Here is a 19,250-nt window from a genome sequence, read left to right on the forward strand (position 1 = left end):
GTTGCTGTAATTTCCACCATGAGCTCGCAGACGCACACAGCAGGTTATTTCACCTGAGCACCTTCTCTGATTCTTTAAGGAGTCTCTGAGGAAAGTTTAACAGGAAATGAGAATCGTCCTACCTCCCAGTAAAAACTTCAGACTTTAGCCTGAAAATCTTAACAGGCTGTGTGTAATGTAGAAAAATCCCCCTGCTAGTCTTACCGCTCCTCCAAATAGCAAATTGGATGTTTCTGGGAACAAGCTGCCAGACACATAATTTATCCTATCAAACCAACAAGTGAACAAACCTCTGATAAACCGGTGTCCGTCTGTTCGTTAAAGCCTGGATAGATTATTACACCAATATTAGAAATGAAAGATATGATGTCAGGGAAAATGTCATAAAATGTCAAATGATTGTGAAGCTTTAAAAAGATTTTGCAGCCGGTACATGCCGAAATATTCTGACTTTATAGGTGTTCAAATAGTTCTTTTATTTCAATATGAAAGTCTGTCTTGAATCCGTCCCGATTAAATGTTCTTGTGAATATTAAAACTTTTATATGCTTCTACTCGCAGGGATTTGATTCCCCTTTTACTTTACATACAGTATTTAGTTTGGACCGATGACACAGTTAGATGGAGATGATTTGACTCTGCAAGCTCTCTGTCGTAGCTTTATTGTGACAGCCCTGTTTGTTATACAGCTGAAAGAGATCAGAATCAGAAATACTTTATTTATCCCCGGGGGGAAATTCGGGCGTTACAGTTGTTCTGACACAGAGAAGCATAGAGAAATATATGGCATAATAGAAGTAGGAAAATGTCAAATATGTGCACTTTATATACACAATAAAGTAAGAGATAAATGCAAAAAGGTATAGGTGACATATTTTAGCTATGCCATCAATTTTCTTTTATTCTTTTTGAACGTTGGCTGGGATCGGTTATTCAGCCTTTATGTACAAGCCAGAATTGGAATGGTAAGCTGAAACCTTGACAAAGACTCGACAGCCTGAGGCGAATGACGGTGAATGACAGTGAATGATGATTGGTCGATTTCAGCGAAAGCAAGGTTCTACGTAGAAACCTGCAGCTGTTCTGAACGGCCCATTTCAGAGGCTACATTTTTAAACATGTAATTCTGGAAAAACAGGGAATTATGCAGTTTTCACTTTTTCACTGTGAACAATAAACACCCAAAACCATGTAACCCATGCATTCAAAAGATACGTCCCCCTTTAAAGCCTCTTTTTCATCTTTCAAAGTTTAGATTTTGTTTTTAAATTGTTGACAATAAGGCAGTTTATAAAGCTTATTAGCCAGGTCTCCATCTAAATATAGCACAATGTTTACAGATAAATAGAAGAATAAAGCAATGTGGATTTCCATTCACTAATGTTATGCACATTTTTTGGTTCAGAAGTTAGTGCACTGAAATGGCGCTAAATCTCCAAATGGTTGCCATTAAACTCTCGCAGAGGAAGAGGGCACAACAAGGTCACATTAGAACAACTCCAACAAATGACACAATGTTAAAAACGTGTTGGAAGGTGATGTTTGATTTTGTGTTTCAAGTTTTTAATTGAGAGAGGTTACACTCTCCTCATTTCATTTTTCCCATTTTCTCTTCATGAATAACAACAGGACATAAAAACTGTTAAAACACACACACACTTGACTTAGTAGCCTTTACCAATGCAACAAAGGGTGTTGGTGAATTGATTCATAATGAATAATAATAACAAAAGCGAATGAGTACAAATAGACGGATAAATTCTGGCGAGTGTAAAAGCAGAACCAGAATGTTGGAAGGAACAAACAAACAACAAAACACGAATGATTCCTCATGAAACACATCTGAATCTTTTATAGTGTTCTATACTGTATCCTGCATTGCTCTGTCTGTATAAATGTTCTCATATTGTTTTCATAATGTAAGTATTTATTATTGAGTTTGTGTTTTGTAATGCCTCCTGTGTAATAATTGTTGTATTTTGTACTTTAAAGTCTTATCCAGGAAGGGCATTACAAAGTAGCTTAGGCCACAGATGCTGTGGTGTGTTATAGAACAGAATAGAACTTTATTTATCCTGAAGGAAATCCTCATGCCAGGTTGTAATAAAACAACTGATGGGCATACAATTAAATATGAAAGACGGGGGAATTCACTAAGAATGAATCGCAACCACTGATCGCACCATAAATCATCATTTGCACCCGCTGTCTGCTCCGTCTCAAGGTCCGATTCACAAACCAAATCACCCTGATGATATTCAAGCGCAAACATGGCCATAAAGTTTCGCAGATCCGCACAGTTTGCTCTTGTTTTGTGTCTGCACCTCCACTCTCTGCTGCGCCGTGCTGCGCTCTCAGGCATTAGTTGAGCGCACTCTGACGGATCTCAACTGCATGCACAGATCGGTGATGAGCAGGGAGAGGAGGGGGCAGCTCTTTTAACATTTTATTGTAAAGTCCAGACTCGACAGGTGTTTGCTAGTGTAACTGTCTGTGACGCAGCTTCGTTGCCCACAAGCACGTAATAGCAGCTCGTCCATATAATAATCCCCGTCATGCGTAACGGCTCCAAACCGTCTAACCGTGTCTGTGCCCGTGTGGCGGGGTTTAGCCTCGTTCAAATACATTTTTTGCTTACACAAAAGGTGGAATTGTCGTCATGATCACTTGAAACTCAGAGCGTGAAAGCCCTTCTAGAAGGTGTGCCGCATTTAACACCAGCTCTCTGCAGATGGTAATATTTTCACTCTAACTGTGCGGTGCTGTTAGCTCTGGTGTTTGTGAATTAGGTGCTTTATGTCACAAGGCTCATTTGCATAGAAAGGGGTCAAATTTGCCCCGAATGCCTGCACAATGACTCATTTAAATACACGCAAATGGCACCGGAGCACAGAGATGCTGTTTGCTCTGCAGCGCACTTTGGGGTGCATTTAACCCTCTGCGTGTGCTTGGAGAATGAGGCTTTTTGTGTCATTTGCACAGGTTTTGCAGGCGCAAAAGCCGCGCAATTCTTCCGTGAATTCCCCCCTTAATGTATGTGACAGACATTTTGTACTTAATTCTGACAAACCATGGAAAATAACAGCCATACTGTCTCCTGAACTGTTCCTGAATCTCGAACACTCATGGCTTCATATTCAGGAAAACAAGCTCTGCACTACAAATCAGTGCAGCCCTTTGTTCACAAGTTTGTCCCCTTTCTTTTGACGTGTACTGTCAATTTCACTGCAGATTATTTCCCCAGAGCGTCACAGCAATGCACTCACTGTCACAGAAGTTGCATTTTTTGACATAGAAGAAAGCATGTTACTCTGTTAAAGCTCTGTGGCTCTGATGCTTTAAGGGGAATTACTCTGAAAATAAACCCTTTGGAGTGGTCTTGAATTATTAAAGTATTTAAATCATACTACTTTCCTCCTCACATAGTTCCAGCATATGCGCATGAAACTTGCAGGAGGAGGATTGCAGTCACACTAATGATCCTTTAGTTTATTTATTATGAAGCTTTTTATGCCTCTCTGCAGGCGACAGCTGTGGCCAGAGGCTTGATGTTTTTGTGCTGTCCTTCCTGTTCTCCTAATCGTGATATCTCTGGAATGCTGGGAGGAAATTTCTTTAAATTTGGCACAAACTTCTACATGAACTCAAATATGCACTGATTATATTTTAATGGTCAAAGGTCAAAAATCATCCATCTTATTTTCAAAAAAAAAAAAAAAAGGCCCCTAATTGTCCTCTAAACTCCTCTGTAAAATGAGTCTCGTAGTGCCGACACTACGTTTCTTACTAGAGATTATTTTCAATCCTAAATGTCAATATAATGATAACTTCCTTTTCCCCTAAAGATGCACTTAATACCTTTTAATTAAATTTCTTCAAAGTCTTCACTACACATACTATATTAATCTAGGTAGACATGGATGTAAGCTGCAGCTTGACTGGTTGGCAGGACCTCATTTTACTTTGAGTATTATTTTGAATCCAGCCTTAAAACATCTTCCTTCCTTCATGCTAATGGGAAATAAAAAGTATTAGCCATCTGCTGCAGAGAGGTGCAAATCTGTTCTGAATATTACACCTTCAGAGAAACGAGCTGTGTTGTTGACTGATGTGTGTGTCTGTGCGTGTGTTTCAGGTCTGGTGACGTCCCTGTCGGAGGGCTGGCACAACCTCCTCCTGGACCTGCAGAACCGCCTCAATAAGGTCATCAAGAGTGTGGGCAAGATCGAGCACAGCTTATATCCTTTTTTATATGCAGACTTACACCACCATCTGTCACAGCGACAGAGACGGCCTGCACTGACAGCTGTGGTCGTCTTGCGGGCACTGAGCCCGGAGAGTGACGTGACAGAGTGATTATAGTTGCTTTAATAGGCTATGCAGGTGTTTCATAGTCATCTTGTGCAAGGAACCATTTTTGTATTGCTACCTGAACTTATGATATGATGTTATAATTCATATTTAGTGCCTAAATGTAGTCAGAGTTAAACAGGAATTGAATCAACAACTGTTTTGATAATCCATTTATGGTTGAGTTGGTTTCAGCATCTCCAATGTGACATTTTAAGTCTTTTACAATTGATAACTCAACATAAGGTTATGGGAACTGTTGGACTGACAGAACAGCTCATTAGAGGACATCACCTTTGGGTTTGGGAAGCTATGAAGGACGTTTCTCTCTATTTTGTGACATTTTTTGGCTTGAGTCCAACACTACGCAGGGACTTTTAAAATCATTTCTTTTCATAGCAGACAGGTGAGCCGAAGAGGACATCAGTGAGGACAAAATAAACTCAACAGACCCTGTCGGCACCAAAAAACATTTGGCAGCACCTCACTCTAAAATGACTTCTTTTATGTGCACCTTGCAGACTAATATTACATTTTATAGTGGTTTAAGAAGTTGGATACCACAATAGCCAAGACTGCGTACTTATAATAGATCATCTACAAAGTGATTTCTAAAAGCCATTAATTAGCTTAAATAGAAGATGATTATGATTGGCTGTCACTATCATCAAACTGCTCATAAAGTGATCCCAGTGATATCAATTGCTACTGTCGTGGACGTTATAGTTGTAATGATGAGTCCTGTCATAACTTGTATTAGAACAACTAATTTCATGATACATTTTAACCAATACTTTAATATCTATATATCTACTATTATACAACAGTTGGTTCCGAGCAAGTAATCAGATTGGACTAGAGGCGTTCCATGAGTGTATCACAGCTGTGATGATATTCAGCACAACATCACAAGCTCAAGTGTGATATTGGTTTTATACAACAGTTATACAAGCGGCAATCAACAACCGGTTACTTTCTGCTCCACCAATTCAACTAGTTCCACAACTTAACTGAAACTGGACTGTTGTTGCCAAGCAACCCAAACATTCTCCTGCACTCTGTGTCTACAGGTTACCACAGATCAGCTACTTTGTATGGTGTATATTTATCTGTTTGATTTAATGTATAAAGCAAACAGTGAAATAAGAGTCTGCTGTGTGATTCAGAGGTACCAGCTTGGTCAATGTAAACATGCACGGTAACGTTAATTAACAGTATTCAGAACACCTGGCTGAGGCGGAGTGATACAGAGTGAAAAGTCCCGGCGATGTGATGCAGAACTAACTGTTGTGTAATTAACACTACAGCAGATCGTGTGTGTCTACATTAATCAAGCTGGTACCTCTGAATCACACAGCAGACTCTTATTTCACTGGCTGATGACAAATGAAAACAAACAGATAAATGTACATGATAAAAAACAGCTGATCTGTGGTAACCTGGAGACACAGAGTGCAGGAGAATGTTTGGGTTGCTTGGCAACAAAAGTCTAGTCTCAATATCGCACTCGAGGTCATGATGTTGTGATCAACACGGTGTGTTGATATTAAGTGATACTGCTTAAATCAAAGAAACTTCACAACTGTAATGGTGAAGATATTTAAAGCTATATCAGAAACAATGATGATTATGCAATCAAATTTAAGAAAGTGAATATTTGGACAATTACTCAGAGAATAAAGGGTACATCCTGTATTAACTGCTATATAAAAATGTGTTCTTTATGTGTTTTAATGTTGAGGAGCTGCAGTTTACACACCAGTCCTCAAGAGGTTCAGTCGTACCAACACTGGATACTGAACACCAGCTGCCTGTTTTTCTGAGCAGTGCTGCTTTTAAAAGACTTCCTACACTTCATACTGAATATTTGTTGTCTGTGCCTGAGATAAAATATGTGATGTTCTAGCTAAAGTGCAATCCTCAAGTGCAGCAGCAGCCTTGAATTGATTTTCCTTGACTCTGCGGTACCTGGAGGTCTTTCCACACCGAGCGTAAGACGGAGCAGGCCACAGGATTCATCGATGGGGATCTGATTGAGAGCTTCCTGGATCTCGGCCGAGCCAAGATGCAGGAGGTCGTCAGCACTCTGCAGGTAGGAGCTCATGTACTTCTAGGTATACAAACCGTAAGCTGAGAGAGATGAGATGTGAGCTCTGCTTTTTCTGGGCATCTTGTCATGCCGCTGTGCTGGCAATAGCGACGTCCATCCTTTTCATTCTTGTAAAAGCGATTTCAAAGAAATGCCAATGCTATTTTCATTGTCAAAGGTCAAGGTCACGTTTTCCATCATAACTTTAATAAATGTCATACTCTAATAATGAACCCATTTCACACAAATGTCTTTAGAATAAAATGTAATTAAAAACAGTAATAACTTTTTTTTATTTTTTTTATCCGAAAGGTCATAGCTCACCTCCACTGTAGTTTCCATTTACAGATTCTACATAGAAATGTAGATTCTGTTGGTTGTGTCGCAAAAGCTGTTCAGCGTTTAGATTTCCCGACTTCCTCGAATGCATCAGCAATGATCAATCCGCCCTCCTTTAGACAAACAAACATTTTTAAAATAGTTTTCTTCTCCTCTTGAGGACAGACCTGACAAAGCTTGTATTTTTATTTTATGCAAATCTGCATCATGATGTTATTTATTTCACCAAACGTCAGACTTGTTAATTAAAGTAAATCACAAGAAAAGCGGTTTCTTTTTCGGGTTCACACCGCTGCAGTAAGCCAGAGTGCAGCCTCTGTGTAACTTATTATTTACAGTGAAACTGAGACTCACCAGAAACAGATGAACGGGCACTCCTCCAGGGGATGTGGTGAATCTTGCTTAACTTTTGATCTGATCACACGGTCGCTTCTTACGTTGCTAATTGAACTATAAAAAATGCAGCGCACGAAATCAGAAGTCTTGGCTCGAAGTCCTTCTCTCTAAACGCTGGCTACACCAGAATGCCCGAAACGTCCACCATTGCTCCCAGAGGCTATATCGTCCTCAGATTATCGCTGATGGGTTCCGAGATGGCCTCCACTGTGACTGAAACAATGATGAATGTAAACTGCTACTTGAATGGTTGGCAGACATACAACAATGAGGGGATAATTCTTTTATCCTGCAATCATGAAAGGAGTTATTTCACTATTGTGAGCACACTGAATGGCTTCATACTCAAAAGGAGATTAAGCACCGAGGCATTAAGCTAACTCTTTGCCAGGCTGTTGGCACAGCTTGTGGTGACCTGTAATTGACACAAATATGAAAGTTAGTTTTATAACAGCTTGTTATTAGAGCCCGGACTTCTGCTCCAACAACATGCTTCTTCTGTTTGCAACAAAAACATCTGCACAGGAAGCCAACTAATACTCTGCTGTCATTTGTGCTTTTGGCTTTCAGCTATGCTGAACTCTCAGAGACCCCTAAGACAGTTTTATTAGTTGCTCCTTTGCTGTGTGAAAGAGAACTGGGAATACGTTTCATGGCAGAACAGGTGGCAAAATCACTCTTGGCAGATAAATAAATGAGCATATTCTGCTTTGTGTCTCTCTTTGCTCTCATATTTTTTGTTTTTAAATCACACCTTTAGCTCATAAACAAAAGACTATTCCCTGTTTCCCTCCTAATCCAGGCTGATAAAGACAAGTCCAAAATAATTTGATGGTTTATTTGCCAGGAAACTCTTCTGAGAGCCAAGACTCCCCCAATGTTGGAGCGATGCTTTAAAAATAAAATATTTTTCAGCATCATTTGCTCACTTGCATCCCTGTGCAACTGAAAATAAGCACTTTTATTATATTATAATAATTAACTGAGGACTGGATTTTAATTTCATTTTTTGAAAATGATGAATAACTTTCAATATCAGGTAATCTTGATTTAATTAAGCAATAACACGTGAGACGGAGTGATGTTGTTCTAAATATCATCATGGCTGTGATCCGGTCGTCGGCATGAGGCCGCAGATAATCACAGTATGTTAGTAAAAATGAATAAACAACATCATGTTACAGAGTAACTTGGGTGCGATCTCTCCCTCTCTCCTCCTAGCTCGCTCTCCGTCTCTTCGTGTCGGCTCGTATGGTTGTTTTTCACTGTGTGTTAATTAAAGGTCCCGTTTCTAATGTAAATAAGATCGTTTTCTGTTGAGACCAACACACGGAAACCTTTTAAACAATTACACGAAAGTACCCCCTGATGTGCGCGCTGCGGACATGGTGAGGACAGCGGTGGAGCAGACCCGCCTATCCCCGAACAAAGTATCCAGAGCCATGTAGAGAGAGAGTCGCATCAGTTGAGGTCCCATCGAGACACAGAAAAAGATAGAATAGAAGAAGAAAACAATGTGCAATCATTAATCATTACAGGTAAAATAAAGTATCCCCAGGAGCTCATAAAATAGGCCTCCCTTTTAACAACTGAAACAGAAATGCAAAAGGAAGTTATTAAAGTCACTCGATACCATCAAGCACTTAAAATGCTTTTGACATGCACGCCTGTGTACCTGTTTATTGGTGAATGTCATGACGCAGATGTTGCTCTGTTGGGGTTTTTCTCGGTACTGAAGGCTCACTGTTTGGTGACGTTCAATTTCAGATCGATGACGGCAGCGGCATGAAGCGTGAAGCCACAGTGGACGAGGTCATTAAGATTGTGGAGGAGCTGACAAGGATCCACTAACCTCAATCACCCGCTGAGTGGAGAGGAAGGTCCTGAGCAGGAGTGAAGAGACCGGGAAGGGAACGGTTTGGTTCTGCAGATTTGTAAATAGTTATAAATAAACAGTGTGTGCATGTTCGTCCTTCAGACTTCAGTGATTTGTCATCTGTTGAGGCCCTGAAGGTGTTACATGACGAGTGCAGTACTTTTCATGTAGACAAGAGTCTCTGGGCGAAGTGCGTAGCATCCTGTTTGGACAACAAAGAGACCAAAGTCAAGACATTGGTCCGAGTGTGTTTGAGTGTGTGTGTGTGCGTGTATGCGTGTGTGTGATTGCGTCTGTGTGGAATAATGTGTGACTATAAATAGGAAAAAAAAACCTCCAGAGATTTTCTTCAGCAAAATTTCTCTCTGGGATATTTGTGACAGTTAAATGCAGGTGAAAGTTTAGCAGGTAATCCACACGCCACAGTTTAAATCTGACTGACTCACACTTTTCCAGTTTATTCTTGAAGTCTGAAATAAAAACACGCTGTATGAAACAAAATGAGGAAATGATAGATTTATAGCTATTTTGTCTTTGTGATGTTTTCTTTGTTTATTCTAATAAACTTTGCTTTAGTACTGTTCACAACTGTGTCTGCCTGTGTCTCTACCCCCAGAACCAGGCCGGGGCTAATTAGCAAATGATACACCAGCTGCTAAACACCAGCATGTTAGCGCACAATGACAAGTCTCATTGTGAGTGTGTTAGCATGCTGTTGGGAGCGTTTAGCTCACGGTGCCACTGAGCCTGAGTAAATCCACACAGAGCTGCTCGGGAGGCTGTAGACTTAAAGGCTGCATCCCTGTTCTCTTGCTTGGCCCTGAACTCTGTTTTTCACGCCCTGTGTTTCCTCTGTGTCGGGGAAGCTAGAGTATTTTCAGAAGCCAATTCTAACAAAGAGTGGGAGAAAAATTCCAAGAAAGCTTTGCATACAGAGGCAGCGTAACATGAAACGTACTACTACTGGTGCAGGGAAAAAGCCCACATCTTCACGTATGATGATGCAAAAATGTAAAATATCAGAGTATCAGGTAGATGCAAATTAATATATATACTTCTTTTTCTATATAAATGTTTTTTGCCTTTTATTGAGAAAGAGAGAGGTCAGTGGATAGTGTCGGAAACGGGTGAAGAGAGAGTGGGGATGACATGCAGCAAAGGCCTGAGGGTGGGCGTTGAACCTGGGGTCGCCACAGCGAGGACTGTAGCCTCTGAATATGGGATGCACGATTTAACCACTAAAACCAACGGCCAGCAAATGAATATCTTGTGGGATTGTTGTAATAAGCATTTTAGAAAAAGTTACTGTTCAGGATAGCAGTTTGAATTTGTGTAAACATTTAGTGAAGACAGTAGTTCTGGTATAAAATTTGACAAATATGAAGTAACAAGTTGTGTCCTAGTTCCTGGGTAAAGATGTGAAACCTCTATCCCTTGTAGGTCCATCCAGAACGGCCACTGCCCAGTGGAGGGCAGTGAAAATCTAGGGCTGGGGCAAAAGTGGCCAATTGGGACTGGGCCGGTCTTTATCTTGTTTTAGCAAAATGCCTAAAAAATGTGGAGGTTTCATTAGTTAGACTATTTGCTGTTTTTCTTCAAAGGTATTAAACTAAATATCTTTGGCTGTCGGACTGTCTGTTGGAAAAATACATAGTCTTGGGCTTCAGGTGATCTTGTTTGGGATATTTTAATGTACAGACACTTTATTAACCAAATCAAGAAAATGGCAGACAGATTTTTAGATTTGACATAATCGGTTGCAGGTACTTTAGATCATTGAGAGTTATTTGCCAAAGCTGGTGTAGAAAGTAAAGCCTTTTTATTCAGTCTGAACGGTTTTAGATTAAATATTTCTTTCTTCTTCTACTGTTGTATTTCTCTTACACACGTTGCCCTCCAGAGCGCTGGCTTTGACCTCATTCATCAAATCAAAACAGCATCTTGGGTCTGGTTTACATTTAGTAAACATTTACGTGTTCAGCCTATTAATGTGAATATTTGCTGGTTTCCTGATTCTTCCATGGTAGAAAACTAAATATCTGAGCCGTTGGACTGTTGGTTGGAGAAAAAATAGCAATAATGATACGTCATCTTGGGCTTTGAGTAATCTTAATTGGCATATTTTAATGTACCGGGGCATTTTATTCACCAAATAAAGAAAATAAAAGACTGTTGCAGGTACTTAAGACCGTGGACCAGTGTTGGAGTAGCTACATCGAAAACTGAGAGTATGGCGTTTTTATTCAGGCTGAACTGTTTACATTTAGATATTAGATTTTTCTATTGTCTTATTCTATTGATATTTAGATATTTCTAGTGTCCTGTACAACGATTTAAAGTCTCTTACACACGTTTCCCTCCAGAACGCTGGCTTTGACCTTGTTCACCAAGTTAAAAAAAGCTTCTCAGTTCTGGTTTACAGTTAGTAAACATTTACTTGTTCAGCTTATTATGTGAATACTTGTTGGTTTTCTGATTCTTCCATGGTAGAAAACTAAATATCTTTGTCTGTTGGAAAGAAATGGCAATTAGAAAATGTCATCTTGGGCTTTGGGTAATCTTACTTGGCATATCTTAATGTACAGACATTTTATTGACCAAATCAGGAAAATAAAGTTAGTTTTTTTGACATATAAAAGTGTTAGTTAAGCCCTAATTTGATATAAACTGTTGCGGATACTTAAGACCATGGACGATTATTGGGCACAGCTGGTGTAGCTGAGAGTTAAGCCTTTTATTCAGCTGAACTGTTTTAGATTGCGTATTTCTACTGCCTTATACAACTATTTTAATACTCTTACACACGCTGCCCTCCAGAGTGCTGGCTTTGACCTCATTCATCAAATTAATACAGCTTCTCGAGTTTACAGTTTATGCAGCCCTGCTGCTTGTAGCCCACGCGGCCGTAATGAATGTTAGACCTCCATGCAAGAGAAACTGAAAGGAAATCAGTTTGTGGGCATACTAAACATGCCTTTCCGTTATTGTTCCTGTGTCAGAGCGGCTGAAATGCAGAGTTTCGCTTGCATTGTTTTCTCAAGCGACTCATTAATTTCTGTTCGTGTTCGTATTTCTTTTCATCTGCAGTAAATGTTGTCAAGTTGAAGGATAGCAGCTCCCTCAGTCGAACATATCAAAGGTCGTACAGGCTGAAATACGGGCAGGGCGACAGTGCAAATTAGCCTCAGTAATAATTCTGTACGCCTTTTTTCTTTTTAATAGCCGTGGGTTTGTAGCTAACTGGTCAGGAGCTGGCAGTGGAAGTCGTCTCAGCCATTTCTGTCCTCCTGTCATCATCCTGAGGAGCACAGGCCTTTGTTTTTCTCTGCCTGATTCCACATCCACACTTCATTGTTTGCATCCTTCCTCATGTGTACGATTGTTTTCTCAATTTGAATAAATGCAGCAGCAACACGAGAAGGAGGAGAGTTTTCTGTTGAGTAAATATGTTGCGCTTATAAAGAGGTAAATGGAAATTAAGTAAAAGTTAAATATGATTTGACTGACAGAATATATGAATATCTAATTAATTCATTTGCCTTAAATATTGTAAAATATTCCTTTTTTCATTGATGTAAAAACTCTAATAGAGACGCTCTCTTTCTGAAACTCAAGGAAAACTGCTGCAGAATGATTTCTGTGTCGGATTTATCTGAGCTAAATGTGGAAACTCCCTCGTGTTCATGCAGAAACACAGTGATGCTTCACTAAGGACACTGCAGAAAACAAGACACAGTGATTGGATTGTATACAACCATTTTATTTAGTTCAATAATACAGCGTTTATTATTTATGTTAAGGCAGAAGGATGTGAACATTTATACACTCATTTTTTGATTCAGCTTTAAATTAATAAACTTAAATATACACTTGATTTGTTCTCAAAGATCCATCCACAGTACAGGGGTCATGGAAGGGTCAGTTAAATGTACTACAGTAATAGCAGGTGTTAATATTTACACCTGTGCTTTTGTGCAATGACGTCAAACACTCTGGCGTAACAGAGGCACTGAAGAAGGTTCTTGTTCTTCCAAGCAGTGCTGAATCACCTGTAAGTCAAAGGATAATTGATTTCAAACACACAAAAGATGTAACTTCAGTTCCGATTTAAATGTGAAGTCAAACGTTCAAAGGTCTCACTGAAGTATAATCTTGTGTTCCCAGTAGTTTTATCATGTCGGAGCTAATATAACAGAAAGTTTTCATGTGGAAGAACTGTGAGTGAACTCAAATTCTAATTACTAAGATGATACACCATGAACATTTCACCAGAATTATAAAAAACCCAACAGAAAGTTGCCTGTGAAGCCGGCAGTTTGAGTTTATTCCACCTACACATATCGTGATAAAACCCACAGCTGATTAAGGATCAGGACTCCTCTCTGGTTCTTGTTGAAACACAGCAAATCATTAAGCGAGGGAGACGTCGGTAGTAACGAGGAGGGGTTTATTCAAACTTGTACAAGATGAAACGAATCAGAAAACTTCCCAAAATAACTCTTAGCATTTGAGATGGTTGATATCTCCCTGTAACTCGCTCTTGGGTGGATTTTACTTTAAAGGGGGGAAAGCGAGGTCGACCATGTAAAACCACCTCGGGGAAATGTCCAGTACAACCACGGTGTTGTTCTGATTAAAGCGAGCAGCTTCACTGGAGCAGCTGGGAGGTTGAAGCAAATAATCTCACTTCAGATAGTTTGACGTGCGGCTATCAACAGACTCTAAACAGGTGTCAGGGCGTCGAGCTAGCTCTGCTTTTCAGTGTGAGTGTTATTTTACACCTCTGCTTGGTCTGCTACATCTCACATCTTTAAACCCATTGGAGCGGGAGCCAGAAGACCAATCTGCCCGATTTCAGCACCAAATGCTTCGGAGCCTTTGATGTCAGGACCCTAAAGCTGCAAAGCACTTTGACCCAAACATCTTAGGTAACATAATTAGATTACATTTACAGTCTTTATCTTGTGATCTGTGCCTGTTGTATACGAATGTAACTCCTGTCTGTTTAGTTCCTGGTACTTTTATTGTGTTATGTTAATAAAGCATTTTATTGTGTTGTGTTTTGAAAACTGATAACAAGATAAAGCAAATTAAAGGAGCAGTGTGTAGGACTTTGTGGCCTCCCATTGCAAGGGTGTATGACAACCAGTGGTGGCTGTGAATTTGTTTGTTCTGGCCTGCTGTAGAAATATGGCCGTCTACATGGAAGAGGAGCTGCTCCTCCTGTGTATATAAGTTAATAAAAGTACAGTAGCTCTTAATTTCAGGTTAGTTTATACCAATTAAAACATATTTAGGAATAATTTATCAATTTCTGCCTCTAACTCTGCTAATATATCCCCCAATCGTACGCACTGTACCTTTAAAACAAGTATCTGCCTGTAGGCCTTATTGTCTGAAGAAATTACAATTGAAGTTTACTAAGTATTATTTTTTATAATGGTTGTTACAAATACAAGATAATTTTGTCATATAACTAAACTACACTTGATATAAATGAACACTGTTCCATGCTGGCAAGCTTAACACAACCCAGTGATTTGTAAGATAAGGCAAAATAATCACATTTTTTAGTAATTGTAAAGAAACCCATCAAAACATAATGTTTTATTTCTCACTGTATCATTCCACCAGTCTGCATTTGTTGGGGACTATTTTCAGCAGCTGGTAAATTCAGAGCAGAACGGTGTAGGGTATGTGCAAAAGCGGCGAGAGGGGGGTGTTGGTGGGGGGTTGCTAGTGGTCTCTGAACTGCCCCCTCCGCCTTCCCATCAGAGTTATCATAGTTTTTAAATTTTCATTAGTTTTTATTTTTATTTATTCTTTCATTTTGGTTTTTGATTTCAGTTTAGTTTTAGTTAGTTTTACAAGTTCATACGTATTTTTATTTTGAGGAATTGAGTTTTAGTTAAATTTTTATGTTGTTCAGGTATTAAGAGGAAAGCCTTGATTCAAAGAAGCTGAAAAGGGTAGGATGAGAGAATGCATGACATCAGATTTTCATTAGACCTTTTTATTAGGCCAGTGTGTCTCGAGAAGTCAAACAGAGCAGGACAAAGAGGTAGCTATAGCAACCACAGTGTGAATCAAGTGGGAAAACGAAAACCAAACTGATTTTACCTGCAATTCTATTTAGTTTTAGTTCTTGTTGCAAAATTGTAGTTTTTATTTATTTGTATATCAGTTAGCAAAATTATTTTTTCACTGTTTAGTTTTAGTCTTAGTTTTCGTTAACTATAACAACCCTGCTCCCAGGCCTTGGTAATTTTGTGGCGAAAATATTTATATTTATATGTGTATAAAAAATATATGCTCATATCTCTGATTACGTAATGACGTTCCAGTGACGCCAGTGTTAATGACTGTTAAACCTGCTTGATTTGATTGGTTCCTGTCATTAGAAGCCTGATTGAATATGTGGGAAAACATGAACAGAAGTTACTCCAAAAGTTTCTAGGCTAGGAGTTAGGTCAAAAGTGTCGAAAGAAATGCCGAAATACAATAAGTTAGCGCTAACTAGCTGATTATGGCCGCATTACTGTAACTATGTAAGAAAGAGTGAAAGTGCATGAAGACCAACAGTCACAGACAGATAATTCCTGCAATGAGGATGCTAATTGCTGATTTATGGTAACATTTGGGATGCCAAAATGCAGAATAAAAAGGACGATAAGGAGGACGTTGAAGAAGAGGACTCATAGACCGAGCTGCAAACATGTAAGTAAGCATAGGAAGCTGAAAGTTAGCGACTTCTGTCATGTGCTGTGTGCCTCGGGCTAACGTTAGCTACAGCTGTCAGGCATCTGCTAGCTTGCAGGACTTGTGTGTTGCTGTTGTCATAGTAATGCTTTAACGTACCATCACGTGTTTAACTCTAGCAGTGCTGCAGTCGTTTTTGCTAAATGTAAAGTAAATCCACAGAAGCTTTGTGTGGTGACTTTGATTTGATTGGGGATTATTTGTGGTTGTTGTATCTTTGTTGTATACATTGAAAGAGTTCAATAGTAATGTGCGGAATAATTGTGCATGTGTTGTACATTTAGTAACGTGCATTTAAGATTTTATACTGCGGATAATTTAATGTCGTTTTTTCTGTTGTAATATTGGTGTTGCTTGTTTTGTCAAAAACATAAGCATTTGCTGTCAACAAACCAGCCCCCATAGCTCCCCAAATCACATGTCAGGTGCTGCTGCTGGACACTACATTGGCTGTTTAAATGGTAATGAAGGAACACAGTGGCTTATTGATGTCCTTATTTGTTTATGGACACCAATAGAGCTCTGTGGCACAGAGGAATAACATATTTCAGGCTGTCGATACATAGACAATAAGAAAAATAGAATAGATTAACAGACTAACTGGTGGTTTTCCTTCCCAAAAACAACAACAAAAAAATCACGTTTCATTCTCACATTGTAAGATTATAAAGAATAGTTTACCAATTTACTAGTAAACATCTGTAAAGTCAGAGAATTTAGCCAGAGATTTATTTTGGTCAAAATTAATTCTGGAGAAACAAAGATATTCTGTCTGACTTTTTAGTAGTTTAGTAGTAGTAGTAGTTTTGTATTTTAGTGTTGGTCAAACTCTAAAAAACCACTGGCTTCTGAACAACATAACTCCCTTTGTGGTAAACACCAATTTATTTGAAGTTTTGCCCTGTTTGGCTTTCTGTTTTAGTGTCTAGACTCCAAGGCCAAGGCTGAGATAAACCTTATGAACTTAAAATAAAGTATCCAGTATTTCACAACAAAATGTAATGCTTATAGAAAAGTCTGAAACATAAAGAAAACACTTTATCTTGATGCCTCCTCTGAACCGCTGCCCTAGAAAAAGTGCAGATTGAGATTCCCCCAGTTTAATTTCCTTGTAACTTTCATTTAAAAAGTTTTTGCCTTAGTTGTCTGCTCCTGAAAAACCTGAGCTCCTTGTCTCTGATTCAAACTAGTGAATCTCAACATTGTCCCAGCATGAACTCCATTTTTCCCCCCAAGGACAGAAGTGGACTATTTTATGGAGTCTAAACAGCATGCTTAATGCATTCGGCCCTGGCAGGGGGCCCCACTTTCTGGCACATAATTTGTTACTGCCGTTCTCGTCCTGCAGCAGCTGAGGGGGAGTCTTGCTCCGGTTGCTGTACCCTTCTGCAAGTGTATGATCCAGCCAGAGTAAATCTGGTTCTGGGTGTTTGTTTTCTTTGTTGTTTCAGTCTCTTTTGCTTTCAAGTGTGTTTCCAGCTTCCACAGGATGAGACGACACTTCCCCTGGTTTTGTCATGCTGTTGCTTTGTTTGCAGGAGTTTGTGTCATGCTATAAAATGGGTTCCTTCCAATTCTAAATTTGAGAGATTTTGAGGCTAAAAATATTAAGATAATTTTTCATTTCACAGATGAGAAAACATCAGCAGTAATATATTTAGATTTAACACCCTGCAGAACTGTTTTGGAATTGGATTACAAGAAGATTGCAGTGCTGCTTTTCTTATAGCTTATCTCTGTTGCTTTCCCAATCCCACAATTGTCCATAATAACACAGGGAGAAGATGTACTTGAGTGCCGTCACAGTGATGTGTAGATTTCAGGGTTTACTCAAATGCACCGAACACATGATAGTCAGACTAAAGAGGAAACTGGAGGCTCCTCTCGTGACATGAGGATCAGTTATGTATCTTTAAAATTAGAGACAAGAAATCTAAACAAATTATGAGATGGAAATGTATTCTTGATATCATTAATACACACTCTCTGGAATGAATCATTTCCACCCAATAGTGTTAATAATGTACAACCTCTAATCACATTAGCCAGACGTAAAGTGGGATTGGTTTTGATGCTCGGGCATACTGCATAAAATATTCAAATGGAGGTGCCCTACATTAGGCTATGAATCTTAATTTCTTTTTTCCAGCATACTGTGTCTGATAGCACAGCCTTTCTCTAATAGCCATGTAGAGATGCAAATCTGTGAGTCCATACTTATAATTATGTTGCAGTGGGAGAACCTAAACATTTTCTGGCATTGTTTAGCTGCAAACAACAAAAAGACAAAGCACCAAGCTCTGGATGCAGCATGCTTCTATCTGAGCAGAGAAAGTGCACAGCTGTCTGGCTGTGATAATAGTCAAACTATCTTCTAAATCAATTTGGTCTATTAAAATGACTGAATGAAAGTCTACAGCCAGTTGCTCAATGCAGCTCTGCTCTACTGGCACAGTGTAGCTCTAGTTAGGCTTAATTTCTTTACATGCCAACACCAGCATGCTAATATGCTCACAGTGATAATAGGTGCTTTCCTAACAGCTCTGTGGGTTCTTGCAGGGCTAACACAAAGGGATTCGGTCCTCTAACCATTAGAACCAATAACTGTGTAGATGGACGAAGCGTCTCCATCTGCTCTCATTGTACAAAATTGAAGCCAAAGTAGCCCCTGTGACGAGTTGCGCATTAGAGATCGACAAGTGGAGCCACTTCCGCTAACCAAAACGCACACTTAACTTACAGAACCCTCCCCCCACCTGTAAAGCTCCCACGCGTTGGCGTATTTAACAGCAGAACAGCTTCTTGTAGTGGTTCGTTCACAGATATGGGAACTTCAATGACTGTAGTGATTGTTTAAAGCTCCTGTGAGGAGTTTTTCTTTGGTTATGAAACAGACTGAACTTAATTCTGATTACTCTATATGACCTATAAAAGCAACAAGATTATTTTTTCTAGATAGTTATTTTTAAGGTCTGAAACCGCTGGCGTAGGTGTCAGATGAAGCGATTAACTGCACGCTGCCTTTGTTTACATTTTCCAAGGCAAACATTTAAAGTGAGTGATAATTATGACTGGTAAAGAAAGCAGGATGAGAGTTTTTGTTAAAAAGCACCACTTAAGCATGTACAGAACAAAATCAGCAAAGGGATAAGAGGTGCAGCTTTGTCCACAGGGGGCGCCAAAATCAACACAAATTGAAAGTTCCTCTCAGGAGCTTCAAGTTACGTTTCCTCTCGCCGATCCTCCTCTACTCTGCTAATCCAGAACAGACTTTATGAGGACTTTAAGACCTATACTGCAGCCAGTCAGCAGGGGGCGCTCAAAATGTTTTGGCTTCACTTTTAGGGAGCTGTCATGTCGTCCATTTTTTCATACAGTCTATGGTTAGAACCATGGAAGTGAAAGTTCTTCTGGTTGGAAAACACCTTTTGCTAACATGTT

General features: G+C 39.4%; 1 protein-coding gene across 1 annotated transcript in view; it reads left to right on the forward strand.

Annotated features, from left to right (window-relative positions):
• ddb1 (damage-specific DNA binding protein 1) overlaps window positions 1-9,632 on the forward strand; it is a 58,347-nt gene extending 48,715 nt beyond the window's left edge. The window contains exons 25-27 of the mRNA XM_069661701.1: window positions 4,136-4,238; window positions 6,319-6,442; window positions 8,942-9,632. Coding sequence (XP_069517802.1) covers window positions 4,136-4,238; window positions 6,319-6,442; window positions 8,942-9,025 — 311 coding nt within the window. The 3' untranslated portion in view covers window positions 9,026-9,632. The remainder of the gene's footprint in view (window positions 1-4,135; window positions 4,239-6,318; window positions 6,443-8,941) is intronic.
• Window positions 9,633-19,250: the final 9,618 nt, after the last annotated feature.

The sequence above is a fragment of the Semicossyphus pulcher genome, unplaced genomic scaffold (assembly GCF_022749685.1).
Source record: "Semicossyphus pulcher isolate SPU_LCO1_2020_fin unplaced genomic scaffold, fSemPul1.0.p SCAF_1, whole genome shotgun sequence".
Lineage (NCBI taxonomy): Eukaryota > Metazoa > Chordata > Actinopteri > Labriformes > Labridae > Semicossyphus > Semicossyphus pulcher.